Source organism: Zalophus californianus, chromosome 8, assembly GCF_009762305.2.
Source record: "Zalophus californianus isolate mZalCal1 chromosome 8, mZalCal1.pri.v2, whole genome shotgun sequence".
NCBI classification, from domain to species: domain Eukaryota; kingdom Metazoa; phylum Chordata; class Mammalia; order Carnivora; family Otariidae; genus Zalophus; species Zalophus californianus.
Genome location: NC_045602.1, coordinates 96,387,095 through 96,406,092, shown reverse-complemented (window position 1 = coordinate 96,406,092; position 18,998 = coordinate 96,387,095). Strand labels below are relative to the sequence as shown.

The 18,998-nt window shown below is 39.1% G+C and overlaps 1 protein-coding gene across 10 annotated transcripts in view; it reads right to left on the bottom strand.

Annotated features, from left to right (window-relative positions):
* DZANK1 (double zinc ribbon and ankyrin repeat domains 1) overlaps positions 1 to 18,998 on the bottom strand; it is a 62,500-nt gene that overhangs the window by 23,036 nt on the left and 20,466 nt on the right. For 8 of the 10 annotated variants that reach the window (XR_003524566.2, XM_027621270.2, XM_027621273.2 and 5 more), the window contains exons 7-9: positions 16,497 to 16,582; positions 8,266 to 8,383; positions 2,985 to 3,098 (exon numbers count right to left, since the gene is read on the bottom strand). Coding sequence is in view for 9 of the 10 variants with exons in the window: in XM_027621270.2 (XP_027477071.2) it covers positions 2,985 to 3,098; positions 8,266 to 8,383; positions 16,497 to 16,582 (318 nt within the window). In the remaining variant the exon portion in view is untranslated. The remainder of the gene's footprint in view (positions 1 to 2,984; positions 3,099 to 8,265; positions 8,384 to 16,496; positions 16,583 to 18,998) is intronic. The other 2 variants (XM_027621276.2, XM_027621278.2) reach the window with 1 other exon arrangement.

Here is an 18,998-nt window from a genome sequence, read left to right as displayed (position 1 = left end):
TGGTAAAGGAGAATTCATGTGTTCTTGTGAAATGAGAGATGCTCAAATTAATTTCCAACTTTAGAAAATGGCCAGTGGAATACATTTGTTTAAAAACCAAAACAAAACTTGGGACACCTGGGTGGCTCGGTCGGTTGAGCGTCCAACTCTTGGTTTCAGCTCAGGTCATGATCTTGGGGTGGTGAGACTGAGCCCTGCCTCGGGCTCCTTGCTCTGCAGGGAGTCTGCTCGAGATTCTCTCTCTCACTCTCCCTCTCCCTCTGCTCCTCCCCTCCACTCACACGTGCTCTCTCTTTCTCTCTCAAATAAATAAATAAATCTTTTAAAAATATAAATAAAACCCAAAACAAAACCAAATCTAAATGTGTGAATACATATGCATGTTTCTGTGCATCCAGAAAAATACATAGAAGGATATTCACTATCATCAGTTATTTCAGGAGGATAGAAATAGAGGTGGGTGGGGAAATTACGCACCTCTTTGTATATCTTTAGGACTATTTCACTTGTTACAAAAAATTAGAAAATTTTTGAAAGTGCAAAATCCTCTTTTCTCCTTAAATACAGGCACCTGTGCCAGAGAGTAAAAGGAGAAACTTCTGCTACTATAGCTTCCAATCCTGGCAGCAAAGAAATATATATCTGATAGAGCAAAATTCCTCAGCTTTGACATGGCCTTTAAATCAACAGAAGAGGGTGCCTGGGTGGCTCAGTTGGTTAAGCGACTGCCTTCAGCTCAGGTCATGATGCTGGAGTTCCGGGATCAAGTCCCGCATCGGGCTCCCTGCTCGGCGGGGAGTCTGCTTCTCCCTCTGACCCTTCCCCGTCTCATGTGCTCTCTCTCTCTCTCATTCTCTCTCTCTTTCAAATAAATAAATAAATAAATCTTTTTAAAAAAAATAAATCAACAGAAGATAAGTCTGCACCAGTGGTTGGTAGGAAGAGGATGGATGGTGCTTTGTACGCTATGTGCAGTGAGAGGGAGACCAACACAGAAACAGCAAGGAAGGTCTTCAGCAGGCCCTGCTGGTGCCTTGGGGAAGGTAAGTCTGTTGGCTTCTGTGAACAACAGGTGTTCCCACTGACCTCGGAGGTGCCTCTCTGGGTGAGAATGTTATCTAAAAATCTATCCCCATGTAAGACCTGGGAAAGCCACTGGGATAAAGATTCTCAGCCCAGGGTTTCCAAACAGGTGTCCTTCTGTGAGTAGAAGCAGCAATACTGATTGGCCATAAATATCAGGCATCAGGCATTTCCCTTCAACATCAGATGTCATGGTGATAAAAGTCTAAAAAATCAAGTCTGATTAAATCCTGTCCCTGCTTTCAACCGTTCAGGGTGCACTGGGAGAAATCAGAGCTGCTAAGTACAGTAGAGAAGGCGCCATCTTGCACAGCCCACAGCATCTCCAGCATTTCTGCCACTCAGCAAAACCAAACTGCTTACAAAGTTTCCAGTCTCTGTACATCTTCCTGGAACACCCTCTCCCCCTGACCTCCCACACATACACATGAGCAACTTTTCTTTGCCCCATTCCTTCCCCATCTGGCAAGTGCTTGTGCCTCCCACAATATCCATCAGATGACACTCCATTTCCAAAGCTTTCCCTGGCCCCAGCCCCTGATAAGAGTTAGTGAATTCTTCCTCTGTGGCCCCCCCCACCCACCAGACTGCTACCTCCACTGCTGCAAGTGTGGGCAGGATCAGGGGCAGTGGGTCTAGGGATCAGAGTCCAGGGAGAGTCCAGGTGCAGAGGCCCAGAGAGTGGTCCAGGAAGCAGCATGCTGGGAAAAGTCACATCAAAGGTGTCTTTGAAAAATCCCCTCAGTACCTGAGGGTTCACACTCGAGGTGTAAGGCAGAACCCAGAGAAATAAAGTGAAGCTGAAGGAAGGTTCATGGCTGCACCATCATGAGAGATGCCAGACTAGGCCCGAGTGCCTGTGAATTCTAGAGGCCGGGCCTAGAGACCACTCCTTCCTCAGACCCCTTCCCTCAATCGTCCCTATTCAAGGAACCCTAAAGTGGGTGTCCAGAGACTATTCCTCAGGCTCATACCACTCCCTGCTCCATCCATCTAACAAAACAATTAGTAAATTTTCATCTACCTGATCCTGGCCTGGCCAGTTCTTCAAAGTCTCATTTCTGAAGGCTTACATTGTTTGGAATACTTAAAAACCTTTCAGAGTGAAGGGGAGCTTGGAGGTAAAAGAAAAAGTGGATGTCCCCTTTCTCTCATAAACTTCAATACAGGTTGCTCATATGAAAATCCACAAAGTCATTTTAGGAGTATTACAGTTCCAGTTGTACATTAAATCCCTTATTACTAAAAACTCTTGCTTTTTTATGTCTCAAATTCTAAATCTATTTTTCCTTTAGTGACATTTACTTGAGATTAAAGAGGAAGTGAATGGGCCTGTAAACTGAAAAATGGGGAAAAGATACAGTTGTTCATTCAATGATTCTACCAAAAATATTTTCTTGGTATGACATTGTCTAGCAATGTTTTCTGAATATATATGATGATGATACTTAAATTTTTCTTTTTCTTTTTTTTTGATACTTAACTTTTTCATCCATGTGACCGGCTATAATCATTCTTTTCTACATAACAGAGATCCATAATCAAATAAAACATAAAACAACTTTAAGGACAAGATGAAAAGTTCTTAACTGCAATATTAATTGCAATGTTGAAGTTTAAATATATAAGGTAAAAAACTGCCTAAGTTAGTTGTATGCATTTTGCCCTCCAAATCCATGTGTAGGGAACACATTTCTATGTACCTCTCTCTTAACAATTATAGATCCTACTGCCAGGTAAAATTCTTGGGCAGCATGCCTTCCCAAAAATTAGAGTGGATTTTGTTCACAGATATTAGTTTATCAGTTGTTCACCAACTGCATCAGCTGAAGACATTTAACGGCTTACATATCACTTTCTATATATTTTATTCATGTTTTTACAGAATCACATTTCATTACCTTCAAGCGGAGGCTGGCCTGTGGCTGCAGCTGTAGGATAAGAGAGGCCTCACACACCACACAGATGGGAGTGTTCATGGGCACCATGTTTCCACACTCTGCACATAAGCCCATCTGCACAAAGAAAGAGGTTTGTCTTGGGATGCAAAACCTGAAGGTATAAGTAGATCTTCGAATATAAGATTTAATTTGCTTTTGGGGTGCCTGGGTGGCTCAGTCGGTTAAGCATCTGCCTTTGGCTCAGGTCATGATCCTGGAGTCCTGGGATCAAGTCCCGCACTGGGCTCCCTGCTGAGCGGGGGAGTCTGCTTCTCTCTCTCCCTCTGCCCCTCCCCCCACTTGTGCTCTCTCTCTCTCTCTCTCAAATAAATAAAATCTTAAGAAAAAGATTTAATTTACTTTCGTAAAAAATGTTTAAAAATAATTACCTTTATTCTTATTTTTTTATATTGTAAGAACATGTTTACTGTGGAAAATAGAAGTGTAAAAAAAAAAAGAAAAAATATCTTACAGCACAATGGAGTAAGGAAACCCACAAATCCTCTCTCCAAAAAGCAATTATAAATTTGGATAAAACTGTCATTTCAGAGTCAAAAAACCATTCCAGATTCTGAAAGTCACCAAAGGCACACAACAAACTGAAAAGTGGTGAATTTCAGATAAGAACACTACAAGTCTATGTGGTTCCTGCTTGAGGCTATACCCATCCTCCTCTAGCTCTGTCAGTGTGGCAGCCTCACTGGGGCAGGAGATGCTGTGAAAACCAGCAGCTTCATAGCTGCAGCTGGGCAGGGGTCACTTGATTTGGAGCACTATTAAGATGACAATCTCAGTGGCAAGAAAACAGGGAGAGCCAGCGGCTATATGAGCCTGAAATCATCATCCTGTTTGAGGCAACTAGTCAGGGATTTAACAGAAAGTTCCAGGAGGTAAGTCAAATATAGGGTGCTTGATAAGCTCCCCACATATCTTTAGTTGACTGGAAGATATGCACATGTATAGCATAAACCAGAGTGGGAGTAAGCCACTCATACATTGCTGGCTGATGGAGGCTACACATGGAGATGCAAGGGAGTTCAGTATAAAGTAAAAGCTGAGGCAGACTTGAAAATAGCCTGAAGATTGAATGTTTGATCCAGGCCACACATAGATCCATCAGCAGAGAGTGGAAGCCTTACTGGACCAAGGTATTTGAGTACAACTTCTGGCCAATCTTCAGTTGAGCACTAAGCTATGCAGACCCAGGGGTGACCCCAGGCTTAAAAATAAAAACAAGAACAAAAAACCTGATATCAGGGGCGCCTGGGTGGCTCAGATGGTTAAGCGTCTGCCTTCGGCTCAGGTCATGATCCCAGGGTCCTGGGATCGGGTCCCACATCGGGCTCCCTGCTCCTTGGGAGCCTGCTTCTCCCTCTACTTCTCTCTCTCTCTCTCTCTTCCTCTCTCTCTCCCTCTGTCTCGCATGAATAAATAAATAAAATCTTAAAAAAAAACCAAAACCTGACATCAGAGGCCACACATTTCAGGGGAGACAAACATGAGAAAAAAATTAATCCCAGTAAACAAAAATAAAAATAGCAGAAAAAAAAAAGAAAAAGAAAGAAAACGTTAGAATCCAGAGTTGTTACAATGTATCATCTAAGATGTCCAGAATTAAAAAAATTATGAGGCACACAAAAAACAAGAAAGCGTGACCTAAACTCAGGGAGAAAAAAAACAGTTGGTAGATATAGTATCCCCAGATGTTGGATTTACAAAGATTTCAAAACAGCTGTTATAAAACTGTTCAAAGAACTCAAGGAAACCATGTTTAAAGGATAAAGAAAGTATTATGGTGATGATTCAAAAAAATAGGGACTCTCAATAAAGACATAGAAATTATTTTTTAAAAAGAACCATATCAAAACCTGGAGTTTAAAATTAAAATAACTGAAATGGGGAAAAGAAAAAAACAAAAAAAAACAAAAAAACCTCCAGAGGGACTCCATAGCAGATCAGAGATGACAGAAGAAAGAACTGGTGAACATGAATATGTTCAATAGAAATTTTCCAATCTGAAGAACAAAGAGAAAAAGGATGGAAGAAAATAAACCATCAAACACTTGTAGGACAACATAAAACATATCAACATACATGTAATAGGAGTCTTAGAAGGAAGGGAGAGAGAAGAAAAGGCAAAAAAAAAAAAAAGAATTTGAAGAAATAATAGCCAAAAACTTCCCACATTTGAAGAAAAACATTAATCTATAGCTCCAAGAAAATCAATTCCAAGAAAGATAAACAGAAAGAGATCCACACTTAGGCACACTATAGTCAGATTGTTGAATGTCAGAGAAAGAGAAAAGTCTTAAAAGTAGCAAGAGAAAAAACTACTTATCACATACATCAAAAACCATGGAGACCAGGGGTAGGAGAATAATGTCTTCAAAGGACTGAAATTAAAAATAACTGTCAAACAAGGGGCTTCTGGGTGGCTCAGTCTGTTAAGCGTCTGACTCTTGATTTCAGCTCAGGTCATGATCTCAGGGTTGTGAGATCGAGCCCTGCATCATCAGGCTCCATGCTCAGTGGGGTGCCTGCTTGAGAGTCTCCTTCTACCTTTGCCCTTCCCTTCCCCCCCCTCAAATAAATAAGTACATCCTTAAAAATAACTGTCAAACAAGAATTCTACATCCAGTAAAATTATCCTTCAAAAGAGGATGCAAAATAAATATTATCAGATAGACAAAGACAGAAAGAAATGGCTAGCAGATGTGCCTTTAGTAAGGAAGTCCACCAGGCTGAAACTAAGTGACACTAGACGATAACCTGAGTTCACAGGAAAGAAATGAAGAAATGAGACACCAGATATGAGTACATAAACATTTTTTCTTTAAATGACATAAGATCATGTAACACTGCATTTTCAGTTTATAACATATATAGATGTAATATATATGATGATATATATTACAGAAAAGATAAATAAATGGGGAGGAAAAGGAGTATGGCTGTTGACCATTGGATAGCAAAGAAGTTCAACTGGGGTGACATAGACCTGAACCGGCAAGCAAAAAGCAAAAAACTGGGTCCAATGAAACCTGTTTGGAAATCTCCCTCTGGGGAGCTGGTAGAACATGCTGGGAAGGCCTGTGCAGGCATGCTCCTATAGCTTGCTGGCAAACTGCCCACTGGGATGCCTGAGGACTATCTGGAAGCTGGCTGGGGTGCCAGTGAAACTCACTGAGAAGCTGTTCATGGGATGTTACCAAAACACAACGGGGCTCAGCACAACTGGATTCCTGCAGGTTAGTTGAGCACTGCCAGAGCAAAAAGAGAGGAAAGCATACCAGAACCAGGAAGAAAGGCCAAGTCCATTCTCCTGCAGTGTCCCTCCAGCAGCAATGTTCCTCTACTAACAAAATTAACATCTAGCTAGCTGGCACAGGAGAAATGTTAAAAGGGTCCAGCTCCAGGACCCACGAGGCAGGGCAATGAAGGGTGGATCTGGAGCTGTAAGGTGCACTTCTCCATCTGTTAATGAGACTCTGTCTTGGATTAAGTTTACCATTTAAAATATTTATAATCTTGGGGCACCTGGGTGCCTCAGTCGGTTACGCCTCTTCCTTCGGCTCCGGTCATGATCACAGGGTCCTAGGATCGAGCCCCGCATTGGGCTCCTTGCTCAGCGGGGAGCCTGCTTCTCCCTTTGCCTGCTGCTCCCCCTGCTTGTGCTCTCTCTCTTTGTCAAACAAATAAATAAAATCTTTTAAAAAATAATAAAAATAATAAATAATAAATAAAAATAATAAATAAAATAATAAAATTAATAAAAATAAAATAATAAAAATAAATAAAATATTTATAATCTTTGATAACTTTTCCTCCCTAAAAGAACAAAGAAAGTTCTGAAAATCTGTTTTCCAGGGTGCCTGGGTGGCACAACTGGTTGAGCGACTGACTCTTGGTTTCAACTCAGGTTGTGATCTCAGGGTTGTGGGACTGAGCCCCACACTGGGCTCTGTGCTCAGCACAGAGTCTGCTTGGGATTCTTTCTCTGCCTCTCCCTGACCCCATCCCCTGCTCACACTATAATAAAAAATATTTATTATTATTTATAATAAATAAATAAAGTCTTTGAAAATCTGTTCTCAGGCAAGTAAAAAATAACTTTGACACTGCACCAATGAATGAAAATAAGCAGGGGAAATCCACACTGCTGGGATCTATTTATAGTTTATTTTCTGTATTATCTTTTTTATGAAGTTCAAAATACATTATAGAAAATTAAATTAACTTCTACAACAATCTTGAGCAATACCTTGGAATAAATTGTAAAAAAGATATCCATTTAGATTCTCACCCTTTGCTTGAAGGTATAACTCAATTCTAGAACTCTAGACTTAAACACACTGAATTAGTGGCTTTTTCTTAGTGACTATCTTTTTAAAGATGGTTATCTTTCAGTCAACATCATAGATCCTTTTATTTCATTTTGTAAACCCTACTCCATAAAACTCCCCAAGTTTCAAGTGCATAAAAGATAACATATTTTGGTGAAGGTTTTGATTTTTAGTAAGCTGAGTATCTTTTCTAACTATAAACTCATTAGTAGGCTTATACCAATTATTATCTACACTTAACAGCCAAAATTTTTTAATAGATCAATCTATAGCTTATACCAATCTTCGGACAAAATGATGTATCTTAAGGATATGCAGATTTGTAATTAGTACTTCTCTCCATTTATTTCTAGAATAGAAATATTACTGTACCCAGGTTATAAACTGAGTATCATCTGAGTAGGAAATATATATTTATCTATGCACATATCACTGAAACAATAAGATTTCAGGGCACCTGCGTGGCTCAGTTGGTTAAGCATCTGCCTTCGGCTCAGGTCATGAACTCCGGGTCCTGGGTTTGAGTCCTACATCAGGCTCCCTGCTCCACGGGGAGCCTGCTTCTCTCTCTCCCTCTGCCTGCCACTCCCCCTATTGTGCATGCACGCACTCTCTCTCTCTTCCTCTGTCAAATAAATAAATAAAATCTTTAAAAAAAAATACAATAGGATTTCAGTATCCTTCTGAACCTGTGCTTCTGTAAGGCCACCAAAAGAAATGGCATCGCAAACAAGGTTTTCCATTTTTAAGTAAGAGACTGGGCAATAAGAGATTAGTCTGCCGGTAATTTTTTCAACAATATTTATGTTTGTGGATCATGAGTGCCAGGTACTATGCTACTGCTCTACTAAAGATCAGATAAACCAATGAAAGAAGTTTTTAAAGATTCTGCTGCTCACCTGAGCTCCTTCTGGGGGTGGGAGACGACAGCCAAATATGGGTGGGACAGGAGAGCCACATTCTTGACAGAAGCGAGCAAAGGGGTCAGATGGGCGGGGGGCCAGGCAGTGGGCACACCTGCAACAAAATAGGTTTCTGATTGGCTATGTTCTGATGGGTTCACATTAAGAAGTCAGATGAAAATCTCCAAGTGTTCAAACATTTTAGAAAATAAAAAAACAAAACAAAGAGCAGACCACTCTCAAAGGCTATATGGAACAAGTTCAAGACAGGGGTTGCTTCTCCAGTCATTTTATTACAAAGTGGCCTTCCACCTGGACCCACTGGTCCTTCACCTGGCCTGGCTTACCTTCTTTCCCGACCTGTGGCAGAAGTTTATCAGCAGCCTTGATCCCACTTCTGACTCATCCTATGACACTGGATTTGGCGTGGGTGAGGGTGATCCCCGAGAATTCCAGTAAAGTCTACCTTAACTGCAATCTTCTGACTTCCTACCTGACCTCTGAGCTCAGTCTGTGACAGGTCTTGCCTAGAGGAGGACCACGTCTTGACCAAAGAAGATATACAAATGGCCAAGAAAGACATGAAAAAAATGCTCAACGTCACTTGTCATTAGGAAAATGCAAATCAAAACCACAATAAAATTCCACTTTATATCTATTAGGATGACTATTAGAAAAACAGATAATAACAAGTATTGGTGGAGAAATTGACACCCTTGTGCATTTCTGGTGGAAGGTAAAATGATGCAGCTGCTGTGGAAAACAGTTTAGCAGTTCCTGAAAAAGTTGGGCAAAGAATTACCATAAAATTGAAATTCTAGTCCTAGGTAAATACCCCAAAGAACTGAAATCAGGGACTCAGATACTTGGACACCAATGTTCACAGCAGCATTATTCACAATAGTCAAATGTGGTAACAACTCAAGTGTCCATGAACAGATGAGCAGATAAACAAATTGTGGTATATACATAATGGGATATTCTTCATCTTTAATACAGAATGAAATTCTGATACATACTACAACATGAGAACTTCAAAAATATTATGCTAAGTGAAGTAAGTCAGACACAAAAGGACAAATATTGTCTGATTCTACTTAATAAGTTAATTAGAATAGGCAAATTCATAAAAACAGAAAGGAGAACAGAGGTTACTAGGGGCTGGAAGGATTAGGTGAAGGAGTTATTGCTTAATGGGAACTGAGTTCTGTGTGGAATGACAAAAAAGTTCTGGAAATGGATGGTGGTGATGGCTGCACAACATTGTGAATGTACTTAATGCCAGTGAATTGTAAACTTAAAAATCATTAAAATGGTAAATTTTATTTATGTATATTTTACCACAATAAAAGTGTAAAGGGCCTCAAAAATAATTGATATAAAATAAAAGTAATAATGTAAGGATGTATATGTATAATATGTATAAATGTAATAATGTATTATGGGGTTCATAATACTCGTAGATGTGAAATGAGTGACCACAGTAGCACAAAGGCTGTTTTTAGCGCCCAGAAGTACAGGATCATGAGGTGCCTGTGGTGTGTACAAGGTGGCCTAATCCTGCTTGAGGATGGGCTGTGATGCGTTAAAAATACGTATTAGAAACCCTAAAGCAACCACTAAAAACAAAGTTCTAGCTAATAAGCTAACAAAGCCTATAAAACAAAATGGAATCATGAAACATACCCAACTAATCCAAAAGATGGCAGAAAAAAAGAAAAGGCAACAAAGAACAGATAAGATGAACAGAAAACAAATAGCACAATGGTTGATTTAAATTCAAACATATCAATAACCAGAATATACTCTTAACACCCCAACTAAAATGTAGAAATTGTCAGGTTTTTTAAAAAGCAAGACCTAACTAGATGTTGCTTTAAAAAAACTTAAAGAAGTGCTCGCTTCGGCAGCACATATACTAAAAAAACTTAAAGAAAAACAGATAGGTTAAAAGTAAAAGGATGAAAACAGACCATGCAAACACTAATCAGAAGAAAGCAGGGGTGGCTGTGTTAATATCAGACAAAATAGGTTTTTTTTTTCTTCAGACAAAATAGATTCCTGAACAAAGAGCATTACCAGGGTTAAAGAAGGTTATTCATAAAGATAAAGGGGTCAACTCAGCGAGAGGACATAAGAATCCAAAAGGTTTATACACAATAATAGAGCTTAAAAGTACATGAAGCAAAATCCAATAGAAAGCATGGATATGTAGACAAATTCATAATTATAGCCACAGATTTCTCAATCACTGATGAAGCAATAGGTGGAAAAATCAGTAAATATAGAGAAGAGTTAAACAATATCATCAACCAACTTAACCTAATTGACAGTTGCAGAATACTCACCCTAGCAAAATGCACATTCTTTTCAAGTGTACATGGAACATTCACCAATCAAATCATACAATATATGTTCTCTGATCAAAAAAGGAATTAAATTTGAAATAAGTACCAGAGGATATAAGGAAAATCCCCAAATATTTGGAAATTTAATGAAATACTTTCAAATAACCCATGGGTCAAAAAAGAAACAACAAGGATAGTTAGAGTTTACACTGAATTAAAATGAAACACAACAGGGGCGCCTAGTTCAGTCAGTAGAGCATGCAGCTCTTGATCTCAGAGTCGTGAGTTCAAGCCCCACACTGGGCATGGGGTCTACTTAAAAAAATTAAAAATAAAAATGAATGAAAACACAACATACCAATATTAGGGGCTAACGCAGTACTCAGGGGGAAATGCAGATTCTAAATGCCTATGTTAGAAAGAAGAAAGGCTTCAAATGAATGAGTTCATCTTCCACATACTAAAGAAATTAGAAAAAGAAGAGCAGAGGCGCCTGGATGGTGCAGTTGGTTGAGCAAACAGCTCTTGGTTTCAGCTCAGGTCCTGATCTCATCAGGGTCATGAGATCCAGCCCCACGTCCAGCTCCAAACTCAGTGCAGAGTCTGCTTTACACTCTGTCTCCCTCTGCCCCCTGCTCCTGCTCTCTTTCTCTCTAACAAATAAATAAATCTTAAAAAAAAGAAAGAGAAGAGCAAATGAAACTAAAGGTTCGCTAAAAAAGAAACAGATAAACCTAAACAGACTTATATTTATTAAACAAACTTAATATGTAGTTTAAAGTCTTCCTTAAAACTCTGGACCCCAGTGCCTTCACTGGTGTACCCGACCAAACACCTAAGGAAGAAATAATACCAATTCTTTTCTTTTTTATTAACATATAATGTATTATTTGTTTCAAGGGTACAGGTCTGATACAGGCTGATTCATCAGCCTTACACAATTCACAGCACTCACCATAACACATACCCTCCCCAATGTCCATCACCCAGACACCCCATCCCTCCCACCCCCCAATAATACCAATTCTATACAAACTCAGAAAATTAAAGGAGAGAGAATACTTCCCAACTCATTTTGTGAGCCCAGAATTACCTCGATATTAAAATCAGAGAAAGACATTTTAAGGCATGAAAACTACAGACCAATATCCCTCATGCACATATATGCAAAAAGTTCTTTATATTTTAGCAAATCAAATTAAATATTACATAAAATAGGGGCGCCTGGGTGGCTCAGTCGTTAAGCGTCTGCCTTTGGCTCGGGTCGTGGTCCCAGGGTCCTGGGATCGAGCCTCACATCGGGCTCCCTGCTCCATGGGGAGGCCTGCTTCTCCCTCTCCTACTCCCCCTGCTTGTGTTCCCTCTCTCGCTATGTCTCTCTCTGTCAAGTAAATAAATAAAATCTTTAAAAAAATAAATAAATATTACATAAAATAGATAATACTTCAAGTGAGGTCTATCTCAGAAATGCATGGTTGATTTAAAACTTGAAAATCAGGGCACCTGGGTGGCTCAGTCAGTTAAGCGTCTGCCTTTGGCTCAGGTCATGATCCCGGGGTCCTGGGATTGAGCCCCACATTGAGCTCCCTTCTCAGTGGGGAGCCTGCTCCCTCTTCTCCCTCTCTCTCTGCCTGCTGCTCTGCCTACTTATGTGCTCCCTCTCTCTCTCTCTGTCAAATAAATAAATAAAATATTTTAAAAAATAAAACTTGAAAATCAGAGGTGCCTGTGTGGCTCAGTCAGTTAAGTGTCTGACTTTGGCTCAGGTCATGATCTTAGGGTCCTGGGATCAAGAGCCCTGCCCCTGGCTCCATGCTCAGCAGAGAGTCTGCTTCACTCTCTCCCTCTGCCCTTCCCGCAGCTCATGCTCTCTCTGTCTCTCTCTCTCTCTCAAATAAATAAACAAAATCTTTAAAATAAAACTTGAAAATCAATCTTTGTAATTCACCACATGAACAAAAAAGGAAAAACCATATGATGACTTTAATAGGTAGAGAAAATGCTATAGACAAAATCCAACATCTACTCCTGATTTAAAAGAAAAACAACCAAAAAACCCTAGGGGCACCTATGTGGCTCAGTCAGTTAAGCATCTGCCTTCAACTCAGATCATGATCCCAGGGTCCTGGGATCCAGCCCCACATCTGGCTCCCTACTCAGTAGGGAGCCTGCTTCTCCCTCTCCCTCTGCCCCCCGGCTCATCTCTCTCACTCTCTCTATCTCAGATAAATAAATAAAATCTTAAAAAAAAAAAAAACTGTCAGCAAGCTAGGACTAGGAGAAAATTTCCTCAATCTGAAAGGTCAACAAAAAAAATCTATAGCCAATATCATATTTAATGTTAAGAAATGGAATGTTTTCTCCCTAAGTTCAGGAATAAGGCAAGAATGTCCACTCTCATCACTTCTATTCTAAATTTACTGGAAGTTCTGGCCAAGGCAACAAGTCAAGAAAAAAAAGAAAAAAGAAAAGGGATCTGTATATATGTTCCAGCTATAGAGATCAGACAGTTTCGGCTTGCACAGCACCTCAGGAGAGGAAAGAATATATGAATAGGGAATATTGCCATCCAGGTGGCTTTAGGGTTCTGAGGAGTAGAGAAGGATGGCACGGGGGAGGTCTGGATGGATCTAATTTGTGTAGGAGTTCCCCACAGATAAATTACTGATCCCCCAACTACTATCTCCCAGGATGTAATGGCTGAATTAATATGTAATCAACTGCACTGTAACTAAGGCAAGTGCACACCCCACCCAATACCATTTCTTACCCTCTAATCCTACCTGATCTTTAACAAATCATTAATAATTCTAAGGATAATCTCTATTTTGTTGTGCTTTTTTGTAACTTTTAAATAAATCAGTTTATAGTGGAAGGAAGGAAGGAAGGAAGGAAGGAAGGAAGGAAGGAAGGGAAGGAAGGAAGGAAGGAAGGAAGGAAGGAAGGAAGGAAGGAAGGAAGGAAGGATCCATGTAGAAAATGAAGAAGTAAAATAATTGCCTTTATTTGCACGTGAGGGGGGCCTGGCTGCCTCCATCAGAAGAGCATGCGACTCTTGATCTCAGGGTTGTGAGTTTGAGCCCCACATTGGGTGCAGAGATAGAATAAATCAACTTTAAAAAAATAAAAAAATATTCACAGGTATCCTGACCACCTATATAGATAATTCTATGGACCCTACCAAAAAAGCTAAAAGAATAAGTGAGTTTAGTAAGGTTCTAGGATATAAGAACACTACACAAAATCAATTTTATATTCCAGCAATGAATAACCAGAAATTTACATTTTAAAAACAATACCATTTATGACAGCATCAAAAAAATACGAAATACTTAGAAATCAATTTGACAAAAGATATGTAAATCCTGAGCACTGAAAACTATACAACACTGCTGAAAGAAATTAAGGAAGAACTAAATAAACGATGAGATACCTCATTTTTCTGGACTGTAAAGACTCAAAATTGTTAATAACATCAATTTTTCTTAAATTAATATATCAACTAAATGCAATCCAAATCAAAATTCTAGCAGACATTTTGTAGATGTTGAGAAGCTGATTTTAAAACTCATTTGAAAATGCAAAGTACCGAGAGGAGCCAAACTATTTTTGTAAAAGAAGAACAAAGTTGAAGAATGTATAACACTTAGTTTCAAGACTTATTATAAAGATATGACAATCAAGCAGTGTGGTAGTAAATAAATATAGACAAACATCAGTGGATCAGAATACAGAGTCCAGAAGCAGACCCACAAAATCTCAAAAGTAATCAATCAGAAAAGGACAATCTTTTCAACAAATGGTGCTGGAATAACCTCACACCATAATTAAATATGGATCATAGACCTAAATATGAGATAAAACTTCTAGCAGAAAACACAGAAGAAAATCTTATGAGTGAGATATGTCTTCGGCTTGGGAAAGACTTCTTAAATATGTCAAAATAAACATTAAGTATAAGAAAAATAAATACATCACATTTCAACAAAAAAACTTTAGCTCTTTAAAAATAAACTTTCTTAAGCAAATAACAAGCCAAAATTGGGAGAAAATATTTGCAAAACACATATTAACAAAAGAGAACATGTACAACTCTATAATTAGGAGATATAGTACTCAATTTTTAAAAAGGACAAAATGTTTGAACAGGCACTTTCCCAAAGAAGGTATATGGATGGCAAATAAACACTTTTACAGTGCTCAAAAGTCATTAGTCACTAGGGAAATGCAAATGAAATCCCAAGCACCAACTCACAAGAATGGCCAAACATAAAAATTAAAGCATTGGTGAGGATGTAGAGAAAGTGGGACTCTCATACACTGTTGCTGGGAATGTAAAATGGTGCACCTCCTTTGGAAAATGGTTTGGCAGTTTCTTAAAAAGTTAAACGTACACCTATCATACGACCGAGGCATTTCATTCCAGGTATATACTTAAGGGAAATGAAACTATATGTGCATATCATGACTTGTATACAAATGTTCTTAGCTTTATCTGAATAGCCCAAAACTGGAAACAACCCAGATGTCCATCAATAGATGACTAAATATACAGATTGTGATGTATCCATACAACGGGATACTACTCAACAATAAAAAGAAATAAACACCTGATACGTGCAGCAACGTGGGTGAATCTCAAAATAACTAGGAAAAGGAATGGGCCGCCAGGGTGGCTCAGTCGTTAAGCGTCTGCCTTCGGCTCAGGTCATGATCCTGGGGTCCGGGGATCGAGCCCCGCATCGGGCTCCCTGCTCCACAGGAAGCCTGCTTCTCCCTCTCCCACACCCCCTGCTTTTGTTCCCTCTCTTGCTGTGTCTCTCTCTGTCAAATAAATAAATAAAATCTTAAAAAAAAAAACCTAGGAAAATGAAAGAAGCTTGGCAAAAAGAGCACATACTGAATTATTCCATTTATGTATGGAATCAAATGCAAACTAAAACTACAGTGCCGAGAAGCAGATCAATAGTTGCCTTGGGATAGGGAGGAGCACAAGGGAGGGATTTCAAAAGGGTACAGTGCAGGAAACTTTTGGAGGTGACGGACTTGTTCATTTTCTTAATTATAGTGATAGTTTCAAGGTTATATGCATGTCAATTGCACGGTTTTTTTGCAAAATGAATTTAAAAAATTTTTTTTACTTGAGTATAGTTGACACACAATGTTACATTGCTTTCAGTTGTATAACATAGTGATTCAACTTCTTTACATGTTAGGCTCACAAGTAGAGCTACCATCTGTCACCATACAATGCTATTACCATTGGCTATATTCCCTATGCTTTTATTCCTGTAACTTATTCATTCCATAACTGGAAGACTATATCTCCCACTCCCCTTCCCCCATTTTGCCCATCCCTCCATCCCCCTCTTCTCTGGCAACCATCAGTTTGTTCTCTGTACTTGTAAGTCTGATTCCTCTGTTTGTTTATTCTTTTTTTTTTTTTTTTTGCTTTTTAGATTCTACATATGAGTGAAATCATATGGTATTTGTCTTTCTCTGTCTGACTAATTTCACTCAGCATAATACCCTTTAGGTCTATCCATGTTGTAGCAAATGGCACGATCTCATCCTTTTTATGGCTGTGTAATGTTCCACTGCATAAATATACCACATGTTCCCTATTCATTCACCTATTGATGAACACTTAGGTTGCTTCCATGTCTTCGCTATTGTACATAATGGTGTGATATACATAAGGGTCGACTGTACTTTTTAAATAAGTACAGTTTTATTGTATATCAATATACTTTTAAAATTTATAAAAATTTAATGAAAGACAGTTGGGTGAGAAAACACTATTCCTATGTCTCATCCTTAAATTTTTTTGACAATGTCTCAGTAGAATTTAAGAAATAGTAAAGAAAATGGGATACTTACTTGAGAAAGTCTGTCTCTCTTTGAATTCTCATGATCTCCGTGCTTGTCAAACTCTTCTGGCCAGTTATGTGTGCAAAACTAGGGAACTACAATTAAGGTCCATATAAAATCACAGTAAAAGCTATGTACAGTAAAATTTCATTTTAATGTGTTGTCTTACCATATCCAGCACTCATCTTTTGAGAACCACGATGGGAGAATCATAAGTAATGATTACCCCAGGACCCAACATTAAAAAGATTAGAATGCTATCATGATTAGGTACGTATATTTCATTAAAAACAGAGTTTACAAGAAAAGATATCTGAATTTACCATCAGACAGACCAGAGTTTAGAATTTAAAAACCTAAGTTGCCCTCTATTTTTCTCAAAGATTACATCCCCAGGACTCAAAGATTCACCTAAAAGAACATATGCAGCAACTGTCTGCTGTTATCCACAAACATTTAACTCATTTGATATATTTTTATTTGAGCATTCACTTTGTACCAGGCACTGTGTTTGACATAGGGAGGGGGGACAAAGATAAATATTACACGGTCCCTACCCTTTAGGAGCTGAACTGGTGGACACACAAAATACTGAAACACTGTGGTTTGCATTTGTGTTGAGTCCCATGGGACCCTAGAAGAGAAAATAACCACATTCACTTGCTCCAGGGGAGAGAGACTTCCTAGGATGCTAACACCTGAGCTGGGCCTGGGAAAGTAAAAAAAAGGTTTGTCGAATGGACAGAAGACCATGGGAATCCCAAGCAGAGGAAACCCCTTTGCAAAGGCACAGTGGTAGGGCAGTGCTTGGCCTATCCTGGGGCTCAGGGGTGTGACGTGCTTTAGACGTCTGAGTAGCTGCAGAAGGAACATGGAGGGGAGGAGCTATCCCTTAAGAAGGGTCTGACACCTGCTAAAATGGTATTACGTAGTCATTATCTCCTTAACATTTCACAATGATCTTATGAGGTGAGTAATATTATCCTCATTTAAAAATTTTTTGTAATATTTTCTTTTGATATAATTTTGAACTTACAGAAAAGTTGCAAGGAGAGTACAAATAACTCCTGCATACCCAGCTTGACCAGTTTTTCATGTTAACATTTTGCTCAGTGCACCTTCTCCCTCTCCCTGAATCACGTGAGAATGAGCAGCAGTTACAATGCCCTTCTGCCCCTACATACTTGAGTGTGCACGACCTAAGAATTAGGATGTCCTCTTACATGACAATGCAATTATCAAAACCAGAAAAGTTAATGGCTACACAATAATGCTATGATTTAATCCCCAGATCTTTATTCAAATGTCATTGTTCCTACCAATGATGTCCTTCACACTATATATTATTTTTCCTGGTCTAGGATCCAGTCCAGTGTCACACTGTGCATTTAGTTGTCAAGTCTCTTTTGTCTCCTTTAACCTGGAATTGTTCCTCAGTCTGTCTGTATCTTTCATGATCTTGACATGTTTGAAGAGTAATGGGTCATTTAATCTGTAGAATCTCCATTAATTTGGTTTTGTCTGATGTTTCCTCATGATTGGATTCAGGCATGCATTTTGGCACAAATATGAGGGAAATGATATTGTGTCCATCTCAGTGCCTCACACCAAGAGGCACATATAATCCCCATTTTTGTTTCCCTTGCCTTTGAAGACATGTCTAGCAAGAAGTTGCTGAGGCCAAGGTCAAGGAGGTTGCTGCCTATGTTCTCCTCTAGGACTTTGATGGATTCCTGTCTCACATTTACGTCTTTCATTCATTTTGAGTTTATCTTTGTGTATGGTGTAAGAAAATGGTCCAGTTTCATTCTTCTGCATGTGGCTGTCCAATTTTCCCAACACCACTTGTTGAAGACACTGTCTTTTTTCCATTGGATATTCTTTCCAGCTTTGTCAAGGATTAGTTGACCATAAAGCTGAGGGTCCATTACTGGGTTCTCTATTCTGTTGCATTGATCTATGTGTCTGTTTTTGTGCCAGTACCATATTGTCTTGATGATTACAGCTTTGTAGTAGAGCTTGAAGTCCGGAATTATGATGCTATCAGCTTTTGTTTTCTTTTTCAACATTCCTCTAGCTATTCAGGGTCTTTTCTGGTTCTAGTCAAATTTTAGGATTATTTGTTCCAGCTCTGTGAAAAATATTGATGGTATTTTGATAGGGATTGCATTGAATGTGTAGATTGTTCTGGATAGCATAGACATTTTAACAATATTTTTCTTGGAGAGAGGTGGGTGAGGGGATGGGGTAACTGGGTGATGGGCATTAAGGAGGGCACTTGATGTAATAAGCATTGTAATATGCGACTGATGCATCACTAAACTCTACCTCTGAAACTAAAAATAATCATCATCATCCCCATTTTTGAGATGAAGATGCTGAGGCTCAGAAAGGTTGAGTCACTTGCATGAGGTCATGTCAACAGTATGTGAACTATCTCACATATCCAGGCCTCTCTGACCCCAGTAGGGTCCCTGTCCACCATAATAACTATGGGCTGAGCTTAGGACT